The sequence below is a fragment of the Callionymus lyra genome, chromosome 8 (assembly GCF_982586985.1).
Source record: "Callionymus lyra chromosome 8, fCalLyr1.hap1.1, whole genome shotgun sequence".
In the NCBI taxonomy this organism is placed as follows: Eukaryota; Metazoa; Chordata; class Actinopteri; order Syngnathiformes; family Callionymidae; genus Callionymus; species Callionymus lyra.
The window spans coordinates 2,033,874-2,050,023 of NC_141825.1; the positions used below are offsets into that span (position 1 = coordinate 2,033,874).

General features: G+C 39.7%; 1 protein-coding gene across 2 annotated transcripts in view; it reads left to right on the forward strand.

Moving 5' to 3' along the window:
- Positions 1-16,150, forward strand: part of wwp2 (WW domain containing E3 ubiquitin protein ligase 2) — a 55,043-nt gene that overhangs the window by 24,944 nt on the left and 13,949 nt on the right. For both annotated transcript variants that reach the window (XM_087796728.1, XM_087796729.1), the window contains exons 6-10: positions 4,445-4,508; positions 5,387-5,550; positions 6,131-6,365; positions 7,021-7,110; positions 15,848-16,022. In XM_087796728.1, coding sequence (XP_087652854.1) covers positions 4,445-4,508; positions 5,387-5,550; positions 6,131-6,365; positions 7,021-7,110; positions 15,848-16,022 — 728 coding nt within the window. The remainder of the gene's footprint in view (positions 1-4,444; positions 4,509-5,386; positions 5,551-6,130; positions 6,366-7,020; positions 7,111-15,847; positions 16,023-16,150) is intronic.

The following is a 16,150-nucleotide window of genomic DNA, read 5'->3' on the forward strand; positions in this document are numbered from 1 at the left end:
GTTCCTGGGTGTGCACATCTCTGAAGATCTGTGCTGGAGCCACAATACAACATCACCTGGCCAAAAAAGCCCACCAGGGCCTCCTCCGCAGACTGAGGAGAGCAAGAGCCCCACCACCCATGATGCGCACCTTTTACAGAGGCACCATCAAGAGCATCCTGCATCACCGTGTGGTACGGCGCCTGCACCGTTTCCTGCCGAAAGACCCTGCAGCGCATCCTGAGAGCAGCTGAGAGGATCCTAGGTGTGTCCCCCCCCCTCTCCTCCTGGACATTTATAACACCCGCAACACCATCAGAATTACTGGTGACCCCACTCACCCATCCCACAGCCTCTTCAGCCTTCTGCCGTCAGGGAGGAAGAACCAGCAAGTTAAAGGACGGCGTCTTCCACCAGCCTGCCAGGAGACTAAACTCCCTCCCTGCCCTACAATCACTTTGACCTCTGCTTGCACTCTCCGCTTGATTATTAATTTCATTTTGTTGCTTTTTTATTTAGATTATTTTATTTTATTTATTATTTAATGCCATTTCAATTGTCTATTTCATGTTTTGCATCGTGGGTCTGAGAGGACTACACATTCATCTATTCTTTATGTCTTGATACATGTATATTTGACAATAAATGAACTTAAACTTGAACTTATTTCGCAACTTGCAAATGGCAACCTAAAACTATATACATCGGCAGCCGTTCAAATCCGTTGACAGGAAATTTTGTAATGTAAAAAAAAAAGAAATGGCAAAGTTGTTGATGTCATGATAGTTGAATTTAGACATATTTCAAATTTTGTCAGCTGCCAGATGCAAAAATGTTTATTGGAGAAGAGTTTCTGGTTTCTGGATTAAACACAGGTACCTAGAATATACTGCAAACACGTATTGTTGTAGGTTAGCTTGCCAAGTTCACATTAGTAATGTTTAAACTGTAATATTGTATCAATCCATTATTGATTGTCTTTAAATCAACTTTAACTTAATGTTTGTTTGACCTGTGTTCATATTTGATTTGCTTTGTATCAAATGTTAGCGTCTTTAGTAGGTTTGTCATGAAAAGATAAGTAAATAAAGTAGTGGTTTATGTTTTACACAAATTTTTGTTTTTAAACAAATAATAAAATCTTTCATGTTATCTTACTAGATTGTTTAGCCAACCATCTGATGATCAGGCTGAGCTGCAACAGGACGTCTCAGCACGAGAATCATGAGGCCAAGCAAGTCACAGGCTGCTGAAGACTTGTCCCTAGGGACTGACTTCTGACCTGGCTTTATTGAGACACTGAGTTCTACTATTTTAAGTCACTGTTGTGTGTCCTGAAAGTGGTGACATGGATAAAATTGTAAAATTGTGGGATTACCTAACACGACAACAAACCAAAGGATCCATTAAGGATCAAACAGGCGTATGTTTCCAGAATTCCTTTCCTCGTCTTGGCATCTGTCACTCAATTAACCCCACAGTAGTGATTAGGAAAAGCCTGTTTGATTGAGTGGCTTTTCTGGATTGAGCATGGAGCATATTTTGGTAGAGATATAAACATTTAGTTAGTCTTTGTCATCTGAGCTACAAACTTGATTATGCATGACTCAAAGATTCAGTTGAGAACATCTGGCTAATCACAGAAATTTCATGAAATCAAGGCGCACATTTTCACAAAAACTTGGGTCCTGCAACCTTTTCAAAAACGTAATTGTTTTATTCTCTGCACGCATTGCCAAATGACAGACATGCATTTCTCGGATGCGGACACATTTTGACGTTATCTCAGACGCTTCCAAGGCACAACCATTCTAAAGGAGACCGGGGGCATGCCCCCCCTGGAAATTTTTCAAAACCTGGACACTGAAATGTTATTTCCTGCATTTTGAGGGGCAAGTTTTGCTGGCACTGAGACATGGTGCAGTCACAGTGAGAGAAAAAATATTTTGTGAAGCCTCTGAGTTAAGGTGATCCGGAGGCCGAAAACAAATGTGTTTGAGGTATCCCTTTGGTTGCCTCTGGGCCAAGGTGAACAACCTTCCTATCTTCCAGAAATGCATATGCCGTGGCAGAGGTCGATCTATTCGTCAAGTAAATGAGAGAAAAAAAGTATAAGCACACAAGCAAAGATCAGTAATCTCACATTCCAAAATATCACCTGCTGAGGATAACATTGCACGCATTATTGGAGAGACCTCTCTGTCAGGATGGTCGTTTACAAACCTTGCGATTTTAGCCTATTATTAAAAGATATTCTTTTATTTCTTTAATTATTTTATTAACGTTTCACCATGTTTGAAGAATGTTCACATAACAGAACAATAATATGAAAAAATTGAATCGACAAGCTTAAATACTATCGCTCTACATATGGTCATGAGTGTCTGTGTGGGGGGGTTGTTATTTATAGAGTGCCTTTCTGTCAACAAATGTATAGATCAATAATGTGTTAGAATTTTTTTATTAATAACTATTTCTTTATTTGGAATTTTCGAGTCTATGTATTGCTCTCTCTTGGTTTTGTAAAACTTGGAAGGTTTTGCCTTGTCATATGGTAGATATTTTGATAAAATATAGCTGTTTTTTATATCTCACACAGTTATGCAAGTCTCCATGTCGTGTTGATTGTTTACCTGAAAGTAAGGTATGAGGATTAAGGAAGCAACAGAATCTTTTGTTGGTGCAGATCCTTCACTCATCATTCTTTTTCAATGGTGTCTTGTTTGGTGATGCAAAAAAAAACAAAAAAAACATCACAGGAGGTCTTTGTCTAATTTGTTCCAGAAAAATACATAATTGTGTGTCATTGCATGCAGCCTCAGCAGGACAATCCTGCTGTTGTCCTGAACCTGTGTGTGTGGGGGGAGGTCTCTACTCACGCAGCACTAGATGACTGTATGTGTGCTTTTTTCTAAGGAAGTTATGCCCTTTAAAAACAGCATTGAGGTGCTTGTTATTCATGTGTGTTTCCTAGCTTGTGCTTCCCTACAAGTGCTTTACATTCACTAGTTTGTAGGAGCTGCTGAATGTATAAAGGTGGAAGTGTATTGCCCTTAGGTGCAGTCAAGGCACTCTGTGTTCTCGCCTTGAACGCACCTCTGTGAGTGTGCAGGCTTCGCTCATTTCTCCTGGCAGGCTTTATAAATAAGCCCTTGTACTGAGCCCTTGAATTGCTAAGCATCGGAACATTGACACACTTTGTCAATGGTAAATGCACAAATCTTTCCCATCCATGAGTGTCTAAGTCAGAGTCATGATCTGGACTGTCGCAGTCATGACGCTTGGTTTTTGTGCATTAACGGCAAATGTTTTGGTCACTGGTGTGTTTTTGTGTACAGTGTAGAGCAGGCAGGTGTCAAGCACATGGCCCGCGGGCCGGTCCATGATCTTGAACTGGTTTCATTCAGCCTACAATAGGATTTTGTTAAGTATAAGAATGAGCTAAAACTTTCTGATGAAACCCTAACAAGATATAAGGTAAGGTAAGGTAAAACTTTATTGATCTCTTTGGTTTTGTTTGTGTGGCAAATTGTTTTTCCGGCTTCAAAATAAAAGTCTGAAAACATGGAGGTCCTGAATACTTGTCTATTAGTTGCTGTTACACAGCTATTTTGTGTAAAAAGTTTTCCATTTGTCATGTCTTAAATCTGCGTCATAATAGGCATGGTGTGAAACATTTTTTTGGCATGCAGAGTTGTAGATGGACGTCTAAACTCTTCATGATATTTCAGGAGTGAGATGTCATTTACACATCTGTCCATCCGCTCAGTTATGAGTTTGAGTACAAGGCAAGTTCATTAGGGCTAAAGGGTTGATTATTTCTCAAATACAATTTGGTTTCTTCTAAGCATTAATTATGCCAAGGAGGTTCTGTTTTCGCTTGCATCGGTTGGTTTGTTTGCTTGTTAACAGAATAACTACATTTTAGAATAAGTTGGAAATTACTTGAGCGTGATACAATTCTAGTGGTATTCTGTAGCTCCATCTAGATTTTGAAGACTTGTATGTGTTTTTTCACTGCTGCTGCCTGTGTCCAGCTATATTCAGAACTAGGGATGGGTACCGTTTTTACCGGCAATAGTTATCCAAACTAACTTATTAATTGTGCACACAGAACCACAAACTCCCATGATGCATCCCTGCCCAATAGCAAAAGTTGATTGCTTGCTACAAAACTTTTAAGGCCGCCGTCATTTGCGATCTTCAGCAGTTGACCTTCTAGCACAGATATGCTGGATTCACCAGGGGCCTCATTTACTCATGCTCAAACCCACCCAAATGTATCAATAAATATGTCAATCATATTTTAATGAACCAGAACCAGTGATTCTGTTCTCAGCGATCATAAAAAAAAAAGAAAAAGAAAAATGATTTTCAACTGGATTAACTGACATGAATCACATACTATTGTAACTTGTGTAAATGTATTTTACATTCATCTGTACAATCCTTTCTGTCATTTCAGAAGTTCTACAGATGGAGCAACCAAGCCTGAGGAGGACGCAGAGCGAGGAGGCCTCGAATGACAGGTTCGACCACAATTGCACACACAGCCTCAAAACCTGTTGTTTCCCTGAAGAGTGAGTTTTAAGATGCTGTTGCCTGGCTCGCGTCGTATTAAAGACAATAAATACTGCTACATTATATATTTATTCAATCTGTCACAATGAGAGTACACAGGATCACACGCTGTTCCTCTCTCAACAAGGTTGGATGGACATCAAAATGTCATGTTCAAGTAGCCTCAAGTTGTTTTGCATTTCTGTCGCCATTCACTGTCGATACATGATGTTAGCAAGTGAACTTTTTGATGGATCCGAAAACTTACAGCAATAAAGTGGTAAATTCCAGTCAGACCACTTCTGTCAACAAGTCTCCATCAGACAATGCAAAAAGGTGAAATTTGACACAAGTTTGAAAAAGTACATAGAGATGTTTTAATAAAAAGGTATGAAAAGCAGGACCATCAAGAGGTGAACCGTCAATTGGTGATTATATTGTAAGGAGGAAGTGAAGGAAAGACAGTCAGTAGAAGTGTGTTATTATGAAGGTGTGTTCACGCAAAAAGATATTGGTGATACTTCACAGAAAACGACTTCCCGTTCCTGCAGGTCATGTAAAAAAGAAGATCAATCTGCTGATGTGGCGGAGAGCCATGATTGTGGATACACGATAATCAGAATTTAACCTTTATCTAATGTGGAAAAAAAATCTAATAATAACAATATTTATATAGTTTAGTAAGGATATTCAGACAAAATTCTCATCAATAAAAAAACAAACCAACTGAGGGTGAAAATGACAGTCAAACACACTTTAAATTATAAGGACATGAAGGAGAGGTTAAAAGGTCAAACTTAACTTTATGAAGAATGTATAACGGATAGAAACTTCTGCTTCTGTCTAGGACTAACAGACTATCGGTGGGGGGCTCACACAGCTGCTCTACAAGGTCCTCTACTGAGATCTCACTCACCAATGGCGATGTGAACGAGCAGCAGGCCTCTGTCTCCGGACCTTCTTCTCATCGAATCTCTTCAAATATGAATGATTGTCCCGGAAACGATGCAGGTACTTTTAACCAGATTCACCATAAATTGAAGTTTTACTCATTTTCCACTCACCCTCAGGTTGAGAACTTTTAGAGTGATCCATGTCTTTTCAAGAAACGGACAGAAATGTATGTCCTCCTCGTCCAAAATACACACCAAAAACATCCAAATACCTCCATCCCTCTTTCATTGGACCACCAACATAAGAAATTCTTCAGAAAACGAGTATAATAAGTCTTTGAACATTTCTTATAGCTGAAGCATGCACAGGATTAAGCTTATAGCCTAAGATCTTTTGCAAAAAAATAAACCTAAAAATATAGACTTATTACTTTAAAAATAAGAAATAGGACTTGTCGGGGCTTCAATATGAGAGGAACCTTTCTGGAGAAGCAGTATGGAGGTATTTGGATGTTTTTATAGTGTCTTTTTTATAGTGACTACCTGGTCTAGACATTCATATACACATTTCTTTTTTTGTCATATACACATTTCACAATTAATTATTATGACAATTAATAAATGTAAATGTAAAATAATATATAGTTTTAGCTTACTCAATTTTTTTTCTGGTACCCTCTTGATTATCTCTCTCCCAGACAAAGTTGACTTGACAACAAATAAGATGGAGACAAGGCAAGGAAGTATGGCCCGCCACACTCCTCCACCCACATCCCCTTTAGGTCAACCCATGGTGCACGGCAGCAGTGATGGTCCATCTCCCAATCCTGAGGAAGTTGGATCAGGAACCCCTGCGGACCCCGCTCCCCCTACCTCTTCCGACAGTGAGCAAACCAATCCAGCAGAGCTAACGACAGAGTCCCTCCCAGCCGGGTAAGACTGCTATAATGTCTTCTTGTCATTAATGTTTGTCTTTTTGTGCTGTAAATGTGTGATTGATTTCGATGATTGTCTCTCTGTATTGTGAAGCACTGTCCAATCAACTTTGCTGCCTTGGCTGAATCCAAGCAGGAAGTGTATCCCTATACATTTCAAAATTAATCCGGCTGCTTTTGTCTTTTGTCACATCATTAATAAACACAGTGACCCAATGCCATTGTAAGCCTCAACCATGTTTTACCGAAGATGTGTTTTGCTTTGTACCATGAGCTGTTGCAATTCTTCCTTCTCCAAACTTTCTTCTTCCCATCATTCTGGCACAGGTTAATCTTAGTCACTTCTGTCCAAAGAATGCTGTTTCAGAACTGGTCTGTCTGTCTGTCTGTCTGTCTGTCTGTCTGTCTGTCTGTCTGTCTGTCTGTCTGTCCGTCCGTCCGTCCGTCCGTCCGTCCGTCCGTCTGCAGTTGATGGAAAGTGAGACTTGCAGAAGCCATGAACTTTAATTTTTAAACATAATTGTGAAGCTGATCTCATCTTAAATGTCAGTTGGTTGTCAGACAGCTTTCTAACTTTCAATAAATCGGAGCGATTTGGCATCATGAGTTTATTTTGATGGTGTGTGTGACGGGTGTTTTTTCTCTGTGTCTAGCTGGGAGCAAAGGGTTTTGCCTCATGGCAGAGTCTACTACGTTGACCACAACACCAAAACCACAACATGGGAGAGACCACTGCCTCCAGGGTGAGTGTCACAGTTCTGAAACACTTTAATTAGTCCACAGATTGTATTTTAACTGTAGTTGAAGTCAAACAATGTCATTTTAGTTAAATTGTTCCGTTGAAAACTGAAAATCCCTTTTTATTGGTCACAAAACTGAACCAAGGGTTTACAAGGTTCCTTTTTAACTTGAATAATCCAAAACATAATTTGGAAAAAGCCTAATTAATTTATATACAGTACATATATGCACGATCCAACTTTTATAGTCCCAATTCTTGTGCTTTGAGAATCGACTAATACCGATCCGATACCAGTGTTTCAATATAATTTCAGAATCTTCTTGCCCTACTGTGAAATGGCATTTGTGATACTTTGAATGAAAAAAAAAATGACCTTATACTGAATAACAAAGTGGATATTTATTAATTAAACCTCTACCATTGTTACCTCATTGTTCCTGGATCAATGCAACATCAATGAGAAGTTTCCGTCTGGCTTCCGCAAACTTCACTCTACCTTAATGAAAGTATTCAGTGACACCATGGTATCAGCAAATTCAGGTAAATGCACTGTACTGGTTCTCTTAAGGCCTTGACACACTCGCCGATTATCGGGCGTCTGGCGCCGTCAGGCAGTCCTGTGTGGTCGGCGCCCCGAGTCACTTTGGTGTGTATCCCCCAGACAGGAGTCGCCGTCATTGTCTGACGAAAAAAGAGGCGGGTGCACGCAGTTAGTCTGGAGTCAGGAGTCTGGCTCAATGGTCAATCTGATTGGTCGAGTGCTAGGTTTAGCTAGCGAATCAGCGCAGTAGAAGTGACTATTGTAAACACTACGTAAGCAGCGATGGATTAAACTACACTTTTTTCTAAAACTTCTCACCAATATTATCATGTGAATGAAGCAAATCAATGCGATGTAGTCTTGACATGGTAATCTGGTCCTTTCAAATGCATCGAGCGGATATGATCATAACATTGGAACAAATCTCATCACCTCCTGCTCCATGTACTCATTTATTTACGTCAATGTCTTGAATTGTCGTCCTATTCACATGCAACCTTTCATGTGAGTCACCTTCATCTCAACATTTGTACATTATCATTGTGTCTGATTCATGGTCATTTTGTGCTAATAATGATACAGAAGGACAATATTGTTGACATGACATTAATTATCATTCTAGATAATCACAATTATTTCCCTATATCTTGCACGACACATACGGAAAAGCTGTCGCTGTGAGATCCAGTTTTTTCTGCGTCTACAGGACAGCTCGTTGGCGTCAGACGCCCGACAGTCGGCACGGTGTGTCAAGGCCTTTAGATCTGTAGAGCCTTTGACACAGTTGATCACAAGATCCTGGTGAGAAGACTGAGGGATGAAATGGGACTGTCAAGGTCTGTATTACAGTGGTTCTCGTCATACCTTTTCTGGTATGTTCTCGCTTCCGTTTCCGGTTAGCCTTTGATCGGCTACTTGAACGTGATCTCTTGCAATAATTGCCAAAAACAGTCGACTACTTGTCCGGATATTAGGCTCATATCACTAAAGATATGTCACAACCAACATCCCGTGAGTCGGTTTCCTTCTTCGCTTCTCATCGACTCGGACTCTGTGGAATATCGTTGATCTCTCGGGTACCGGGCGATTTCCACAAGCTATCGAGTAGGTCTGGAGTACAGGTCAGGATGAGACGCGCAGTCGCGATCGCTCGGAAGAACTCTGACGTCATCGGACGTCATCGATGTTTGATCGACGTTCCTCTCACTGAAAAGTGTGACGACACGTCAGTGCTGCCGTCTTTCCAGACCTCAACGAAAGGTGGTACGATTTTTTCATTTCCTGTCTTTAATTCGGCTTTTACAACCGAGTTGAACATGAGTGACAGCTGGTACCCACGTGACCGCTGCTGTTCACTTCAAAAGATCCCGCTAAGTGCGCCTGTCAGTGACGCGGCGTCATCACTTACTAATCGCTCCATTACTAATAAATCCTTTATTCTTAATGATTTTTTCTCAAGAGTTAATTTGGATTTATTGTGCCTCGCCTCTCTCGTCGTAGGGGAGGTCTTGCTACAGTTTTTAGGGAGAGTTGTTCTTGCAAAGTGATTCAGACACAGGAATTCACTTCTTTTGAGTCTCAGAAGATCTTGGTTGGTTCTACAAGACCTTTCTATTGTGTGTCAATCTACCGTCCGCCTGGTCCTGCGGCGGTGTTCTTGAAAGACTTCAGTGACTTCTTATCTTCCATTATTCAAATGGATTCTGTTCTTATTCTTGGAAACTTTAATCTTCATGTTGATGATGTCACATCTTGCTCTGCTAAAGAACTTTTAACTTTGACAGAAGCCTTTAATTTTGAGCAACATGTTTCTGAACCCACTCATCAAAAAGGCCACATTTTAAACTTAGTTTTTACTCTTGGCCTGGAAATTTCTAATGTATCTGTACATGAAGTCCATCTGAGTGATCATTCTCTTGTCTTGTTTAACCTGGACTTCATCCCTGAAGCTAAGCCTTTGAAAGTTAGGTCTCAGAGGCGTGTCATCTCAGCCAATACTGCAGACAGTTTTCTGCTATGTTTGACTCTCTTTCCTTTGATGACTGCCTAAACCTGAAAAGTTTTATTCACTGTTTCACTACTCGTTGTGTTGAAATACTGGATCAAGTGGCACCTGTTAAATCGAACTTGCAAGTTCAGAAAAAACGGTGCCCTTGGACAAATGAAGATCTCCTGAGTCTGAAGAGACTTTGTCGAAAAAGACTGAGCGTCTCTGGAAGTCCACTAAACTTGAGGTGCACAGACTTCACTTCAGGGATCTGATGTCTTCTTACAATGAGATGATAGAAACTGCTAGATCTGATTACATCAGAAAACTGGTAGCAGCAAATAAGAAAAAAAGTGTTGTTTGACACGATTAATTCTCTCGTGTCTCCTGCTTCTCAAATCACGCCTGTCTTCTGTGAAGCTGACAGCAATGCATTGTTGAGATTTTTAATTGACAAAATTAAATTGATCAAAGAGAAAATCTCTCCCCCTTTGTTTGGAACCCCTACTGTCTCTGAGCCTATCTCCTCCTCTTGGTTTTCCTTCACTGCTGTATCTTTGGGTGATATTTCGGCACTAGTGAATAAGATGAAACCCTCCTCTTTCTCAGACGATGTCCTTCCTTGTAGGCTTTTTATCAAAGTATTTGATGTAATTGGCCCCTGGGTTACCAATATGGTGAATCTCTCCCTTTCCACATGGGTTTTTCCCAATTCATTTAAACATGCCACTGTGGAGCCTCTGCTCAAAAAGCCAGGCTTATACCCAATTGACCCCAGTAATTTCAGGTCTATTTCTAAGCTCCCTTTCTTGTCCAAGATCTTGGAGAAGGTGGTGTCTGAGCAGCTGTCTTTGTTCCTGGATCAGAGCGACATCCATGAGAAGTTTCAGTCTGGCTTCCGTAAACATCACTCTACGGAGACAGCTTTACTGAAAGTATCCAGTGACATCATGATGTCGGCTGACTCGGGTAAATTCACTGTTCTGGTTCTCTTGGATCTGTCCTCAGCCTTTGACACAGTTGATCACCAGATCCTGCTGAGAAGACTGAGGGATGAAGTGGGACTGTCTGGGTCTGTGTTAGAATGGTTCTCATCTTACCTTTCTGGGCGCAGTTTTAGTGTATCTGCCAATCAAATGAGATCTGAATCGGCAGATCTGTTGTGTGGAGTCCCTCAAGGTTCGGTTCTTGCTCCTTTATTGTTTTTGCTGTACTTGATTCCCCTGGGTAAAATCATTCAGAGATTTCCTGATGTTTCCAGATCTACTGCTCTTTTGATCCAACTGAGCCCCAGAGGCTGAACAGCTTAGTCAATTGTTTGCTAGAAATCAAACAATGGCTGAGTGAAAACACTTTGCAGCTAAATGTGGACAAAACTGAAACTCTGGTGATTGCACTTGATGATAAAATTCCAGGGGTAAGTCAGTACTTGGGTGACTTAGACCAGTCCGTCAAACTGAGCCTGTGAAACCTGGGTGTTGTATTTGACAAAGACATGTCTCTAGTACAACACTGCAAAAAAACTGTTTTTCTCTCCCAGACAAGGAAAATGGTGTCACAACAATATTTGAAGCTTGAAGTCCATGTGTTTGTTTCTTCTCATTTAGACTATTGTAACAGTTTATTTCCGTGTCTAAAAAAAATAGATGGATGGATAGAAGTTTCCAGTGTTTTCCTTTTTTCCGTTATGTTATACGGTGTTCAGTTAAAGTGTTTCACGTTCAGTTTAAAAATGTTATTGAATGCACTAAAGCAATCCCATTGTCATTGTATGCATCATTGATGTTAGTAAGTAAGTAATTGGTATTTTTTAGAGCGCTTTTCTAGACCAGGGTCACAATGCGCTTAAACAATAGAAAAATACAAAATAAAATATATACTTAAAAGGTCAAGACAACACCGAGACAAACGGAAGACTCTCAAAAAATCAAGGAAAAGCCTGCACAAATAAAAATGTCTTGAGATGTTTCTTGAAGGAGTGCAGAGAGAGAGGAAGATCGTTCCAAGCTTAGGAGCAACAGCCTGTAAGGATTTCTCACCACTGGTCCTGAACCGTGTGCAATGAACGATCAGCAGATTCTGATCCACAGAGCTAAGAGTCCGAGCTGGGGTGTAAAGCTGGATCAGATCACTGATGTAAGGAGGAGCCTGACCATGAATATCTCTGAAAGTAAGAACCATAATTTTAAAGTTGATCCTGAAAGAAACTGGAAGCCAGTGAAGAGTTTTAAGGATCGGAGAAATGTGAGTTCTTCTACCAGAGCCGGTCAGAATTCTCGCTGCAGAGTTCTGTATCAACTGCAGGAGAGACAGCTCCTTCTTGTTAAGACATGAAAACAGACTGTAGTCCAGACGAGAAGACACAAATGCAGGTGTGACAAAGAAGAGCAAAGGAAAGTTAACAGACATGTTTCTTCTAATCTTTACCTTATCCACAAAGTCATTGTTGATTTATTTCAAATCAATGATGTGTGAATATAAATAGCCTCTTGTAAAAAAAAAAATAAGAAGAAAAATATCAGCCGGCGCAGAATGTGAACTATTGATTTTTAGTATGAGACTCACAGTAATGTTACGGTTTCTGACAAAATAATTAGTTACAGCACTCGTAACTGCTTAAACTAGTTCCTGTAACACATTAATCAATAACATGCTCCCAACAACTTTCCTGATACATGATCTTTGCCGTGGAAACTACGTAGTACCAAGTATTTGGACACCTGTATTTTTTTTACGCAGGCAATTTTAGTACATTAGGCCTCAAGTTTAAGAACAACACACTCAACCTTAAAGATTAACGGTCAACTTTTTTTTATCATGCTATTGCTGTAGGATTGCTATCATTCGGTGGGTTTGAATGTATTGAAATTCCTTGAATTAATAAACTAGTGTTGGATAGGTTTTCAAAACTTAAAATGACTTTAGGCCGGGATTTCCCTCCACTCCAGAGTTTTCTTTCATTGCAATACCTACAGTAATATCTTTCTAACCAGTTAAACAAGTGATATCAGTGGTAATGTCTACATACCTCTGTCTGTACAAATGTTGTACCAGAGATGGCTAAGAAATATCCTGATGTTTTTCAGTGGTCGTAGTTGAGAAGAGAGTGGGTTCATGTTGCAGATGGACTGAAGTTGTTGAAGTGACTGTACAGAAACATTTGCGACTAAGTGACAGAGCAAGTGAGACTGTGTTGGTTAAAGGTCACCCACTCCTCCAATTTCTCCCCACCCCCCCAACTTTTTTCCGTAAGAGGAAGGAGAGCAAGGGGGCCCCTGAGAACAAAAGCCTTTTCTTCGGAGCACTTGTAACTGTGTGGATCAGTGTACAGGCTGCTGGCAGTCGCGTGGACCTTTGGAGGATGAATTGGTCGACTGTTGCCAGCCATGGATCTAGCCTGACACACCGGGAGCTGTTTACTACAGCTCTTCCTTGTTAATGAAAGCCATCCCAACATCCCAGACCTCCACACTTTATTAAAAACATTTGACACAAGTCATGATACACAGACACAGCTCTTTTACAAAGTCGCAACATGTTGCATCTTAACAGCAATTTTCAGCTTTTTAAGTCTTTTGAGTCTTTACTCAGCTTCTAGAACATTTGGATTGAAAATGATAGTTAAGTCACTCAATGACACATCAATTGTGTTTTTTCTATTTTCAATATTTACACTGAATTTATTTTATCCACTTATTTTATTAATTTTTAGCATTTAAAATATAATTAATGGGCTTAATCATACAGTATGATTACAGCAGTTAGCAGTTGTTTTCTCATGTGCATTATACAGTTTTAAAATTAAAATAAATACAAATTGTGAAACTAAATTATATGAATTTTTAAAACTAAAATGACAATAGCAGTGCTAAATGTTAACATCATAAAAAAATCAAAATGTTGCAACAAATTAATGCAAATTAGTGCAAATGTTACTGCTCAAAAATGCACAATGTGAGCAGTAACCATAGTTAAGAACACACTAATGCAAAGGCACATACCATGAACATATTGCCACATAAACACAAAGTCGCAGAATTCTGCATCTTAACAGAATTTTTATCTTTTTAAGTTTACGTGGCTAAAAAAAAGACTTTACAGAAAACGTATTACAAAACAAGCAATAACAGAATCCAATACGTCTGAATTATGTCAAGAACTGGGAATGTCAGTTCCAGGTTTTACATGTGCCTGTTACCTTAAACCAGAATGTAGTTGATTTAACTAAAACTTCACCTCACATTGGTGATATTCACAGCTATAATGTTAAAAAGAAGGAAAAAAAGCTGTTTCTCTGACCACTGACAAATGCACGTAGTGAACTCAACAACCCTGTTCATGTTGTGTTGTCAGACTTTCCAACTTCTCTTCTCGTCAGTACATAAAATGTGAGTTCACAGCTCCGATGTTTCAACAGAGAACCTATTTAGAGGGAATTGGACCTCTGCGAGAGCTAAACACACAAAGATGTGGCTTCTTCAGCGGTTCAAGGGTATGAAAAGGGAAAAAAGCAACCTGTTTGTTTAAATTCTCAGGACTCAATACACTTCTGGGCTGGACTGCAAACTAAACTAAAAGTTGAAACTAAGGAAGAGAATACTGAGATTTATCCACGGTTTGCACCATAGCATTCTCCCATTTATACACCTCGACTGTTTTTACTGTGAGTCTCTCTTCGATTATTGTAGTTGTCTGGAATATCAGGGAACTATTCTATCTATAAGCTAGAGAGGGTTGAAATCCAATCCATGGAGAGTTTTTTCTTCTGGCTCATCTCTTTCCTCATCATGTAGATGAAACTATTGCTTCCACGTGGTGTTTGAATCAACTACTAATGGGACCAACCTTCGCAGAGTCAAGCTAATTTAAAATGCATCTTCTCATCTTTGAGAATTAAATATCTGCCTTTTAGTTATACTATTATGATTTAGTTATTAATTTCTCTAAAGTTCTTAAAAAATGTTCTTCTTAAAATGATATATTTTCTGGGATAACAGTCCACATCCTCTAAAAGAGTTATATGCAAGTATGTAATTATTGTAATTCATGGAAAGTATTGATTTGTTATAAACATTGAATTGATAAAATAAAATGAATAAATAATAAATAAAATAATGAATTAATACAAATAAATGAATAACAAACATGCATATTACAACAGTAAAGAGTCTGATCTTGATAATGAGGATTATAATTTACTACTTTTAAATGACATTTGAACTGTGAAGTTAAGCAGGTATACTCTAGATTAAAGTGTGGCTCTTGACTGGGGAAGCTTAAAAAAGCTTGACTGAAGTACGACGTTAGCTCTGTTGTATAAAAATTTTGTTAAGTTACGATAACTCGATAACGTTGTTGTGATTTGTGAAAGATAGAGACGCCAGAACCTGCCTTATGTGCTTCCGATTGGTTAATATAGTGTGGTGACTTCCATGATCAGCTAGAATTAGGCACAAAGTACCAACATTTATTATCATGAAAAAATCAAAACGGTGTTTATTTTACGTAAATAAAGGCCTCAGAACGCCCACACTTCAAGTCATAAAAATGTCTGTGCTTTCGGCTGTGCACGATTGTGAATCTTTGATTGGACATCGATAAGAAGTAAACTTCATATCTCTCTATCAGAAAATAATGTTCTGTGCTTTGTGTTAATCCCTACTGCAGTTGTTATTGCTGCCTGTGTGTTGGCTTCACCAACACGCTGGTACGTTTGTTGTTGCAGTAAGACCGATCCATCTGTTTGTCTTGTGTTCTGTTTTTAGAGCGTGTGTATGTGCGAGCTCTGGGGATACATATAGACCTGAGAGTGGCTCTGTCAGAGGACACACTTGGTTGTCATCAACATGTGGGATCCTGCTGCTGGACCTCCCTAAAACACCACCATTGTCTGTGTGCATGACTTTGATGATCTTAGAAGCTAAACAAGACCAACTTAATCAAGCTTTAGTATAAACCGATATCTGGCTCTACAATTGTGTGTTGAAGAGAGGAATCGGAGATGATTTCAACCTTTTGGGTAGAATCAATCAGCCATTCATGCATTTCAATTTCCCTGTGTTCTGGTTCTGTTCCTGGTTCCCAGGACAATAATAATTGAATCACATTATATTTCCTCCGTCTCGCTTGCTTTCTAAATAGAACTGTTTCTAAAATGCACCTTCGCTGTCGGAACAGAAGACTTGAAAATGAAACTCTCCTCTCTTGCAGCTGGGAGAAGCGAGTGGACCAGCGGGGCAGGTTCTACTATGTGGACCACAACACCAGAACCACCACATGGCAGAGGCCAACTGCAGAGTCCGTGCGCAACTACCAGCAGTGGCAGAGTCAGCGCAACCAGCTGCAGGGCGCCATGCACCAGTTCAGCCAGCGCTTCCTCTACCAGGTAACACCATTTCCATGTCCTCCCCGACACTTTAAAAGTATCCTGTCAGTCATCACTCTGAAGGTCCATTCCTCCCAGCATCCTTTACAGCCAACAATCCCACTTCTTTTAAGTAAACTCAGTATGAT